Source organism: Hoplias malabaricus, chromosome 1 (genome assembly GCF_029633855.1).
Source record: "Hoplias malabaricus isolate fHopMal1 chromosome 1, fHopMal1.hap1, whole genome shotgun sequence".
Classification (NCBI taxonomy): Eukaryota; Metazoa; Chordata; class Actinopteri; order Characiformes; family Erythrinidae; genus Hoplias; species Hoplias malabaricus.
The window spans coordinates 24290269-24302865 of NC_089800.1; the positions used below are offsets into that span (position 1 = coordinate 24290269).

At 37.7% G+C, this 12597-nt stretch overlaps 2 protein-coding genes across 2 annotated transcripts in view; one reads left to right on the top strand and one right to left on the bottom strand.

The window, feature by feature from the left end:
- Window positions 1-12597, bottom strand: part of gabbr1a (gamma-aminobutyric acid (GABA) B receptor, 1a) — a 97094-nt gene that overhangs the window by 24226 nt on the left and 60271 nt on the right. The window lies entirely within an intron of this gene.
- Window positions 1365-3851, top strand: LOC136703288 (tumor necrosis factor-like). Its single transcript, XM_066678044.1, has 4 exons — window positions 1365-1558; window positions 1668-1719; window positions 1893-1955; window positions 2814-3851. The coding sequence occupies exons 1-4, from the start codon at window positions 1385-1387 to the stop codon at window positions 3263-3265; spliced, it is 741 nt and encodes a 246-aa protein (XP_066534141.1). The 5' UTR covers window positions 1365-1384; the 3' UTR covers window positions 3266-3851.

Sequence of the window (12597 nt, forward strand, 5' to 3'; positions counted from 1 at the left end):
TCTGTATTGGAAAAAGCTTGTTCAGGTTAACGAGGTGGGTGTGCCTAGGTCCCAGATGAGGTCTCAGAGCACCTGTCAGTCCAAAATCAGTTGACCAATGGTAATTCAAGGTGAACACTTAAAATCCAAAAAGAAGACCCACAGAGAGAGCTGCATCAACTCCATTCACTCCAATGGATCTTTATTTATTTATTTATTTATTTATTTTTTTACAGCAAATAGGAATCATGGCACCTCCCAGTAGTTCCTGGAAGTAAGTTACAGTAGAACAGACATGGTGATCTCTGATGTCTCAAGATTATTGCCTTATAGTTGTGAATACTATGCCAGGGTGGACGAGTGCAGCTGTAGTGTTTTTTTTAAACTCACTTAGATTTTTTTTTACCTATATCTTCTATTGGTTTGTTGGAAAATACAAAAGAATAGAAGTTATAAATGTATCCTTACATTACACTCCACACACTAACTTTATTTAGGTATGAAATTAATGTACTTTATGTTAAATGAATAATTATCATAAGTAAGTTAATTAATAAATAGGGTGCAACATGTTCCATGTTCTAAAGCTAAAGCTAAGATTCAAAGATCTGACTCTCCAAATTGTGAGAGAGAATGAGGCTAAGTAACTCCTTGTTGTCAAATGCTGTCCAGATGTATAAAATAGAGCAACATATTTTATCCATTTAATGTACCAGAAATGTATAATTATTTTTAATCACTTATCTTTCAATCACTGTAAAAGGTTTTTATTTCTGTGAAAACGGTTTGATCCAAAAGGCTTCTTTTTAAATTATTATTATTATTATTTAACATTCTTTCATTCATTCATTCTATCATTGTCTGTAACCCTTATCCAGTTCAGGGTCGCGGTGGGTCCGGAGCCAACCTGGAATCATTGGTTTCAAAGCAGGAACACACCCAGGAGGGGGCTACATTTTCCTTTTATATTGAATGCTGGTTCTGGTGCAGAACATTGGAAACATTTGAAAATATACTCAATAGTTAAACAGATCCAGCTTGTGATCACAGACAAGCTGTAAGTCCATTAATATTTTGGACAGATAATTGATTTTCCCGATGTTTCATATTTTTAAAACCTAATCCATGATCTTTTTCTCATTAGCACTGCGTGTACAGATATATATGTGTGTGCGTGTGTGTGTGTGTGCGTGTGTGTGTGTGTGTGTGAGTGGGTGGGGGAGGTGTGTGAGAGACAGCGTCGAGGTGCATGTGTGCAAAAGTTTTCTTTCCTTTTTCAAACCAAACTCGGCTCCCCTGACATCACTGGACTTTCCCCTTCCTTTTTCATACATACTACATAAACCCTCTCTGTACCAAAAACACAGACCACTTGAAGCCCAGTGTCAGAGGCATAAACTGCCAGATGGAGAACTACAAAATAACAACGGCAGATATTGAGGCCAATATGGGGGACATCTACCAAGCGACAGTGATGAGTGACAAACCTTCTAGGAACTGGATATGGAAAATAGTTGGAGCTGTTTTCATGGTCGCCCTGTGTTGTGCAGCATCTCTCTTCTTTGCATGGCATTTCACGGTAAGCGAGAAGCCACATTTACAGGAAACACGTTTATTTATAAGGTGTATAGATATGAAAGTGAGATTAGTTATGACCAACCTAACATCTCTTTGATGATTCTCTACAGAAACAAAGTCACAGAGAGCTTACAGCACCGCAACAAAGCACCTCAACTCCAGGTAAACAACAGTAGATGATTCACCATTTTCACATAGGAGCCCTCAGATTTATTTGCATGATACATCTCTAATACCCTGGCATTTAAATCTCAGCCTGAGTACAAGGACTTTACAATTGAACTGTAAAATATCAGTGTATTCAACTCTAAAATGCCTCTCTTTCTTCTAATCAGCTCCTCACCAGCAGATGCTAAAACACATCAAGAGCAAAGCAAAGGCTGCCATTCATCTGCATGGTAAGTTACAATACACTGCTACTCTACATTCTGCAGCGGGCCTTTTCCTTTGTTCTCCAGTGCCACAGCAGTCTGCATATCCTTACTTCATACACAAACAAATGGTCTTATCAGATCTTTCATTAGTCATTAGCCGGCTCAGTTACAGCTGCTTCCTCTTGTGCTGATGACGCAATGTTGGAAAAAATCTCAGATCTGAATTAGGTCAGGAGCAAACAAATGCCTTATGATGGGGGCGACCAAACAAACATCATTCTCTATATTTGTAAAGGATGTGTAATTTATATTTTAATGGAAGCGAGCCTTCACATTCACATTTGGCCACAGTTCGAACAAAACATATTTCCAAGACGTAATTATACAAGATATAAAGATTTAATATTGAATCATATTCAACCATGTTTTTAGTCACTTTACTACGAAATGCTCCCATGGTTTTAGAAGCAGCTGGTCATTTAAAGAAATGGCAGTGACATAAAATGTTATGTTTTCAAAGTGAGAATAAGTGATCACACGTAGATGAAAACCTCATCTTAAAACAATCACAGGGAAATTTACCAGTAGGTCACTCAGTTTAACATCTATTCAAAAACATATGGCTTCTCAGATTAGTCTTTTCACACATGGGTTTCATCTAGTTCATATTCTATAAAAAGGTTTTAAGCAAAGGTTGCAGTTCAAACCAGAGAGTTCCCAAAATGTCACCTGATGCAGGGACTTTCATATCATTATTTTCATCGGGGTATGACGACAAGCCTTACAGAAAAGTGTTAGTTTAAGCTATAGAGAGTAATAGGGGAAGACGATTGCCTACACACATTGTGCCTATTCAAAGCTTATAACTCGTGCTTCCTCTAGTTTCAGGTTCGAATGTCAGAAACCAGCCTCTGCAGTGGGTGAATGGAGTGGACCAGTCCTTTTCCACTGGAGGCCTCAAGCTGGAAAACAGTGAGATTGTCATCCCATCTGACGGCCTTTACTTTGTCTACAGCCAGGCGTCGTTCGAAGTGCCATGCCAATCAGACGAGGAAGAAACAGACAGCAACATGCCGCTAAGTTACCGCATCAGGTGGTCTTCTCAAGCAGCCCCCTCGAAAGATAATGAAAGGTATCTACTCAGTGGAGTCAAATCAACCTGCCAGCCCAGCTCAGAACATAAGCAGGAAAGTGAAGAACCTACGTACGAAGTCATCTACCTGGGAGCTGTTTTCAGTCTTTATAAAGGAGACCGACTCTCCACTGAGGCCAACCATCTTTCTCACCTCAGAACACAAAGCTCCAAAACATTCTTTGGGGTCTTTGAGTTGTAAAGGACCCCAGTTTGCACAAGAGTTGTTTTAAAGACAAGTGTTTTACATTAAAACATTTAAGTATTTCCTCAAGTGGTTCAGTTGAACCAAGGGATGATGTTAAGCTGTACACATGACACAATGTGTCATTCAAGTCTTTTATTTTACCGACCGTGAATTACAATGTTAATGGAAGTGATCAGACAATGTATTACAATGTAATGCCTAGCCTAATTTGAGTCTCTTCCACTGAGAAATAGCTAGGCACTAATTTTCTGAACTCTGAAAGAGCCATTGTGTGAAATTAAGCTTATAAATGAAGTCTGAAAAATAGTTCAGAGTCCACTACAGAAATTGCCTATGCAGAGTTCATATGTTACGCACTTTTTGTAGTTTTTTTCCTAATATGTCCAAGCTAGAAGAGATATTTATGAAATGTGTTATTTTATATTTGTTCATGTATTTATTAGTATTTTATTTATTTAATGGATGAAAAACCTTGTTGTTTTACTTCATAAATGTGTATTAAATGAGCATTATATGCTCTTACATAGCATCTTATACTAGTATTTATTTGTTCACGTTCATCAATGTGATGTAAACTAATGATCTGTTAGCAAACAAACTACCACTGAAAAATAATTAAAGCCTGATTCTGGAATAAAGCAAAAACATTCCACAGAAACATCTTATTTTAAGGTGTGTTTGTTTGTTTCTCTTCTTAACATTTTCCAAAGACAGAGCAGAGATCTGAGGGCCTAAGCACTTCCTAAGATTGTCTAAGACTAAAGCCATTGGCTTTATCTTATAAATCCCAACACCCTGCAGAATGCACCACACACGTCACTAAATATGACTAATACCCCCACCCCACCCCCACCCAAAAAATAAATAAATAAAATATTGCATTTGTGGTCACCTAAAGTGTACAGTATAAAGTCTACAGGGAGCTATTTGAGATTAAGACACATTTTAAAGTTTAATTTAAGATGTCCACTTTCAAGCCTCAGGACAGTGCTTAAAAAATCAAAAGACTGTTATATCAGTTTACAAGACAAAATACCCCCATGAGAATAGGAATTCTGCAATAACCCTTACCTTACTCTGTGCAGTGTGTGCAGAATGTATGCCATTTCCTGTAAACATAAACCAGTTAAATTGGACAGATACAGCCCCCTACAGGCAAAGCATTCTCAATCCCATCTAATGTAAACTAATAAATACACTGAAAAAATCTGTCAAAGGAGATCATGAGTTACTATCAAGTATAAATATGCCATTTCACACTACAGGTGTTGTGACATCACACAGAAAACAGCTGTTAATTAAAGTGACTGACCACAGTTCTAAACCATATCCACAAATGTGTTTGACTTAATTATGTCCTGGTTGAGATACTATGACAAAATGTGAAAAAAAAATTGTCACATTTTTTTTTTTCATTTTTTGTCCAAAAAGTTGGGATCAGGAAACGAAAGACTGATTACATTGTGTAAAGCTGCAAAACAACAAATGAGTTTAAAAAGGGCATCTTTCAGAAAAGAAAGTTTTTCAGAAATAAATGAGACTAGGCCCAAACTCAATATTAGCTGGCTGTGATCTTCAGGCCTTCATTTGTCATGGTGGAAATTACTGCATGAGCTACCAGACATTTCATAAAACCTCTGTGTGTGAAGAGTTTGTTTGCTGTTGCATCCACAAATGCGAGTTTAAACCTACAAACGCAAAGAGGAAAACATAATCAGGATCCAGATAAACCACTTGAGTTCTCTTGGCCCAAGCTCATTTAAGGTGGACCTACACTAATTGAAAAAGTATCCCGTGTTCCAAACATTTACAGAGTGGTGTTAAAAGCAGCGGTGATGCAACACAGTGGTGAACTCGTCCTTGTTCCTGCATATTTGGACTGTGTTCTTGGCATCACATTTGATATGGGCAAATATATTTCAGAAATTTCTTTAAAATATTGTCTGTATTGTTTGCACATCATTACATTTGTTTTTATTTACATTTTGCGTAGTTGAGAGTTGTTTGCATATACAGTAATCCCTCGCTACGTCGCAGTTCATCTTTCGCAGATTCGCTACTTCCCAGGTTTTTTCAAGGGGGCTTATGGCTGCTATATCGCAGATATTGAGGGAAAATCTAGGAAAACTGTGAAAGATGTGTAAATTAAAAGTATTTTTTTTATTATTATTTACGTGTATTAGACTAGACATGTAGGTGACAAAATATATCATTTACAAGTGTTTCTTATGTACAGTACATGTATTGTTCATGTACACATCCGAGTGAAATTTACTGACACTAAAGCACAGCTTAGGAATGACTTTATTAAAGAAACTGGTAGGATATCACATGTAGTTCCAGCTGAAAAACATTATAGAATGACTGTTTAATGCAAAGGGTGGGTTGTTAACAGTAACAGGGAGGGTTTTAAAAGTCCAAATACTCGTTAAATACATAAAAAATATATACTTCGCGGAAATTCGTTTTTCGCGGGTGGTCTTGGAACGCATCCCCCGCGAAAAACAAGGGATCGCTGTACCTCAAAATTGTGCGTCCTTTTTTTTAACAACAGACATAAACACTATGGCATGAACAGCTGCAGTAATTAGGTTCCTTGATAACATTGTTAAGATTCTTTGAGACTTCTTTTAGCAATTTCCTTCCAGACAAATGAATGACTGATTTCCAAGTCTGGTGACTTTTTAAACACTTTGCTGGTTCAAAGGAATCTATCTTCTTTCTGAAAGCCCTGGAGAATACCTTTGATCTAAGAAAGATAATACCACACACACACATCATCAGCAAAGAGCAATCTAATTAAGTGTTAAAATAATATGAAACAAATAACTGAAGCCCTGGAAGAAATGACTGATAAAATTGTGTTCATTTTAGGAGGACTCCTTTGAGTCAAACATCAAAAACCATCTCTCAAACTCAAAGTTGTCTGGGAATTTCATAACTCAATTAATAATGCAGCAGTTAGTTTTGACCACACAGTGATCGGTTGAATGTGATTGGCTCCAGGCAGCAGGAAGTTTCATCACACATCACTCCAAGGATCACCAGTTTCTGTCTTTCCATTCTACATTTCTGCTCACCTGGTAAAACTACTGAAAAAAAAGCACAACACAACCTTAATGATGGGGCATTTTCAGAAACAACAGCATGACAGTATTGATCTAGAACACAAACCATATCTGTGATGTTATGTGCAAAAACTAACTCCCTATTAAACATATTATTTCTAATTCCAACTTCTCAAAAACCGGTGTGGGACTCCCCTCCTTCAGGACTACTGGTTGTAGGGATTTCCCAGAGAATAAAAATTAATTAAAAATAAATGAGAATGACATTTTGTTTTAATTTTTCTCATCGGTCTCACTTCCTTAAATCTCAGAGCACACACAGCAGACGTAAGATTAAAATGTTTAGAGGTGAGAAGATGTGTCTCATGACAGAGCATGTGAATATTCAATAACAGAACATATCTCAATGTAACTTAAGAGTCTCAATTTTATGTTTTTATAGCTTTAGTTATAATTTCCTTCTGCATTCATCTTTCCTATTCTGTTCTATTCTATTTTTAGTATATATGCTTTTTATCATTAAGTTATTTGATTCTTTATTATTTACAATTATAACACAGAATAACTAAATTTTCCAAAACTATTTTAGACTTCATTCCTTCATGCACAAAAGTGTTTTCTGTGCCCATTGCTGGAGAACCTTCAAACTGCATGGGACCTACTCCAGGAAATGAGCCCTTTCAAAGACAGGTCCATGCCCTTTACATCTGAAAAAGAATGTGTTTTTCATCTCTGTAGAGAAGCTGCTCAGAAATATAGCTTTTGATGCCTGTAAAACCATAAAATATTACATCTGAAGTATTCTGCAGGCAGCACTCAACTACTTGACTTAGCACTGGGATTGTCTACTTCAATTTTTAAGGTGGAATTGGAAAATTAGGCACTTTCAGAGTGTATTGGTGTATTTTGGGGAGATTAAACCAGTACTAGACAGAATAAAACTATCAGTATGTGATCACTTTTTATTTTCTGCTTCACAGTTTGGTTCATGCATGTTTACCATGGCACTGCGAAACTTGTGGAGAGTACAAAGCCTTGCAAACCAGCTCCGCTCCACCACCTCTAACTACCTTCTCATGGCTATGATCACTAGACTATTATTTATCAACCATCCAATCCAACCTTAAGAAGAACATTCACAAGTTTTCCTGACTGCTATTCCTGTAGTTCACTCGTGTGTAGTCTTTTTTCTGCTTCGCATAAGGACAGTCTCACTGTATCATCTGATTATTATGAGACACTAATGTTCCCTAACTTGATGCAAATGGGAAGATGGTTGGCCTTGATTATGTAACCTGCGGAATGAGTGTAGAGGGCAGTCCGGTTCTTTTGTTCTTTATAGTTTCAACGTGTGTTTTTGGACCGTGGGAGGAAGCCAGAGCACCCAGAGGAAACCCACAAAGACACAGGGAGAACACAACAAACTCCTCACAGACAATCACCCAGAGCAGGGCTCAAACCCCCAAGCCCAGGACCCTGTACAAATATCCCTAAATGAGCGCTATCGATATCATATTGGTGACTATACACTTCTTAATTTAAAACTGTATGTTTAATAAAGAATATTATCAATATAACCGGTATATACGAATATTAATATGCCCAGGTTTAAATACATTACATTTTTGCGTTTCCTTAAGGCTCCCATTACAGGTAATTTTCATGGCAGCTGCCATTATATTGAAAGCTATAAGCTGTGGCCTAATGGTATGTGAAGCTAACTTCAGAAGGTCACTGGTCTAATCCCAAAACAGGAAGGGAAAGTGGGGGTCAGGCAGAGGGTGAAAGAAAAGCGCTGCAGGATCTGTGTGCACTGTGATCGATGACTAAAAATCAGCCATTTTCACCTTTTAATAGTCCTGCTTTCTTGTCCAAACTTAGCACTAGAGATGAATGCTATTTCAGAGTGAGCATATGTTTAAGATATAACTGCCTAATAAATTACAGAAATTATTTAGTGACTCCTTTATCGTGAACACTGGGTATCAAACAATTTTTATAGGGGAAAAAAAATATATATATGGCTCTCTTCGCAATTAATGACCATTGGTAACTGACACATTTAAAACTAGAAAGTATCTGTCAAGATTATTCATGACAGTACATGACAACTGCTTTGGTATGATTAAGTCCAAGTAAGGTCCAAGTAAATATACTGATTATTCTCCAAGGATTCTTGTTATAGATCTAAGGTTTAGAGAGTTAGACGTCTTAACAGATCAACTTCACAAGTCCTGTATGTATCTATTTTAAGTTTGTGAGAAAGTTTCTGTTTATTTAGATCTGTAATCTAATAACCACTCACTTTAACTCTAAACTCTAAAAATGAGCACCGCTGTACTGTACATGGCCTGGGATGATGTGGCATATCTAGTCATTTCACTAGGGAGGTCGGTGATGTAATAGGTCGAAAATTTTGCCCTCACTTTTTAAAAGCAGCGAGGCCTTTTGAGGCAAATAGAGGGCCAGCCATTATGCTTCTGCTTCTCTAAATGATGCAATGTGCTGATGTAAACGGTTTCAGTCGTCGTGATCTAGTTATCTTAGCCAAGCTCAGCATTGAAAATTGCCAAAGCAGTTTAGGGCTGTATACACCTTAATATACAACGGTTTATTCAGCAAACAATATTATTGTGGTGCTGCTTGGCTCTGTGGTCCTGCAGGGATTGTTGGTGGAGGTGCAGATATGCAAAATAGTTCCCATCATGCTCCAGTAAAAAGGGACTATTTAATGTTATTGTTGTTTAGTGTTTTTCTTAGGAGTTTAGTTCTAGCTGTGTGTAGTTGGGTTCTTAGTGTTATTTTGTGTAAATTGAGGGTATTTTGGGGCATGTTTGGGTTTGCGGAGTGTGTAGGAATGCACTGGGACTCTTTAATAAAGAACCTCTATAGTGCTCTGTGTTTTCCTCTGACCTTCATTGCCAGGGTCACCACAGTATGTACAAAACTGTATAATCAGGTGCCAGTTGAGGTTAGTGAGTTCACCGTTTATTGAAATCAAGCTCTAATTGTAATGAGGGCTTTCTTGCCCAGTAAGACAATCAAATCAAGACCTTGAACACCTGAGACCAGTGTCCAACAGGGGGAAAATCATTGAACAAGCCGAGATGAAACCATAACACGAACAGAGAGAACTGAAATGCCGAAGTAAGAAAATATTAATGTAGTGTTCTCATAGAAGGGCTAGTGAGTCACAGCCATTAGTACTGCTCAAGGGTGCTCTTAATTGTGCCCTCAAAAGGACATCATGAATGACAGAACAGAGCAGGGATTGGCTTAGAGTGCAGTGAGAACTAGGAGTTTATTCACTGCCACACACTGATGGTGAGTACTCCCACACATGCTTCTTGCCCTTACACCAACCACACAATCACACACAGACACAAAAATAAATAAATAAATAAAAAATAAAATAAAAACCCAAACAAGAACAGCACACCCACAAACACATGCACATGACATATTGTCCTTATTGACAGTTGCCCTTAGTTGGGTACAGAAGTGCAGGGTGGGATGTGCCTTCCACAGCCTTGGCTGGTCCAGGCCCCTCCCTTATTCAGAGGTCAGTGCAACCTAATAAGGTACATTAAAACCGAATTAATATCTATTAATTAACAGATTGTAAACCATTTATGAACCTTTTCTAAAAGCAGTCCTATTCCAAAGGGGTACTGAAAGATCTAATAACTCAAGCCTGCAACAGAACAATAAAACTTGTCTTTAAAAACTAAACTCTGAATAGAGAACTTGACACAACAAGAACTTGACACCAGCCCTCTGCTGGTCGCGTTCGGTATAGCAGGACCCTTTAACACAATCAATTGAATTGTAATGTAATTTAATAACATTAATACTGAAATATTAACTGTTAACCGCTGTGGACTTGAAAATATGAAAGAGGAATAACCCCTCTTTTTATTTTGTTTGTTAAAAGTGTAGGGCACAACAGGTACCGTCTCTGTCACACAGCTCCAGGCACCTGGGGTTGTGGGTTTGAGTCCGGGTGACTGTCTGTGAGGAGTTGGGCGTGTTCTCCCCGTGTCTGTGTGGGTTTTCTCCGGGTGCTCCGGTTCCTCTCACGTTAGGTGAATTGGCTACTCAAGAGTGTCCATAGGTGTGAAAATCTTGACAATAAATCCAAAATTCTGGAAATAGGCAGAATAATCATACACTAAATATGTGTGTGTGTGCAATTACCTGTCATTGTACAATGTACAATGAAATGTGTCTTCCACATTCAACCCACCTGTTGCAGTAAACACACACACACACACACACACACACACACACACACACACACACACACAGTGTACTGCGGCTGTGAACACACACAGTGTGGCATAATATACAGGCAATGAAAATGAAATAATCAATCAGGTGCCAGCAGTAAATGTTGTAGAGACAAGAAATGTAATAAATACCAGAGAGAAAGACAGAAAGAAACAGAAAGAAAAAAAGTACACAAACATTTTATTAACTAGAAGAACACTGCTTTCAAAAGTGAAAGACTAAAAGAAAGTGTGGGGATTTTGAAAACTGGAATCTCCAGAGAAAGTAAATCTGCAGTTAGAGTACTGCTTCACGACTTCAAATCATAAATGTTACTGTTTGCTTACTGATGAACCATGAAAAAACCACTAGCCAGTCAGGTTTGACCTGTTGGATCTACAGACTAATGTCACATCTCGTGCCAGTCATATTATGCTTTGTCTTATCTGGCTTATCTTTCATGTACATTCTGTAAGGGCTCAGTGGGTGGACAGGTCTTGACAGGGGATCTCCATGTGTGAGGGACTGGTTTACCTGGACAGAGAAGGGGACAGCCTGGAGACCATTCAAATATATGTTGGTGTTTCACAATAACAGTGCAATAACTTGCCGCTTCCTTCCTACACAATGTAGCAGGTTCAGTTGCTGATAAATCTTATGAAGACATATAATGTAACCGTGTGACTGTTATATATTAATATTCATGTTAAGGATTAGATTAGATACATGCTTTTCCTCATAATTAATGTTCAACTTATAAATTGAGTTCACCTTTTTTGAGATTTGTAGGTTTACTACAACCCAGTATCTAACGTTAAACCTAGCTCTGGTCTTAACCTGTGACTACAACTACTCTCTGAGAGGCCTGGACTTGGACCAAGTTTCAACACCTTTGTTCAGGTACTGATGTACAGTGATTAATTCTGTATCGTAATCACCAGTCTAACTCTAACTAATTCTCCATTTACAGACGACAATCCATCTTTTGGTCTTTTGTTTGTAAATTGACAGGACACACAGAGCCACCACAGAAGGGTAGCAGATCACTGCAGTGACACTGATATTGTCGTGGCTTGTTAATGTGTGTCTGACGTTAGTGATCAGTGGATCAGACAAAGCAGATTTACTTTTTTAGGTACCCTTTCACCTTAACCTTACAGGGTGCTAATGAGTACGCAGAGTAAATCCTCATTTTAATCACAGGTGTTTCATTAGGATACCAGAACTGTGTTCACTTGTGGATAAAGGGTGTAAAATGTCCCCCTTAATGTAATGAGACTATAATAATTCAGGACCATTTCTAATGATCAAGTGATCATGAAAAAATGTAGCACTAGATATGCAAGGTTTGATCCACAAATAACAATATGAAACAAAGTTCAGGCTTCATATTTGCCACATTATAATTTATCAAATAAGTGGCCAAAAGAGAAAAACACTAGAAATCTTTTTTACAGTCAATAAAATAGAGATTACACAGAATAATAAGTTATGATGCTTTCTGTTCTTGTCTAAAGAGGAGAAAGTTTACTGTTTGAGGAGTTGAATAATGCAGAGCCTTTTAATTTACTCCGAGCATGTCCTGGAACAAAGGAAAACATGTCGGTCCAGTTCACCTGTGACTGTCATCAAGACAATTATGTGATAACAGTGTGAGGAAATGATGTATTAAAAATAATTTGGAAAATGTCCAGCTGACTTAACGTTAAAGACATATTAACAACCACTGATTATTGAAGATGACTACATCTTTTGTGTTTTCATCTTCACCTAGAGAGCGTTTGGACTTAGATCACAACCGCCCATGCACTTGGGCTTATCTTGGACTCTACAAAGGTGGTTAAATATAGCTGTCTAATTTTCCCAAATAGCTAAATATAACCCAGATTAAATCATTGCAATAGCATCTATGACATACACAAATGTTAAACGACAGGTTTCACTGTCATCAACAATAGGTTTTTTTTTAAATAATGTAATGTAAGGTTG

Coding starts and splice junctions, on each gene's coding strand:
- LOC136703288 (XM_066678044.1), top strand. CDS start 1,385: ATGGAGAACTACAAAATAACAACGGCAGATATTGAGGCCAATATGGGG. Junction 1,720..1,892: donor ACAAAGCACCTCAACTCCAG/GTAAACAACAGT, acceptor TCTTCTAATCAG/CTCCTCACCAGCAGATGCTA. Junction 1,956..2,813: donor GGCTGCCATTCATCTGCATG/GTAAGTTACAAT, acceptor TGCTTCCTCTAG/TTTCAGGTTCGAATGTCAGA.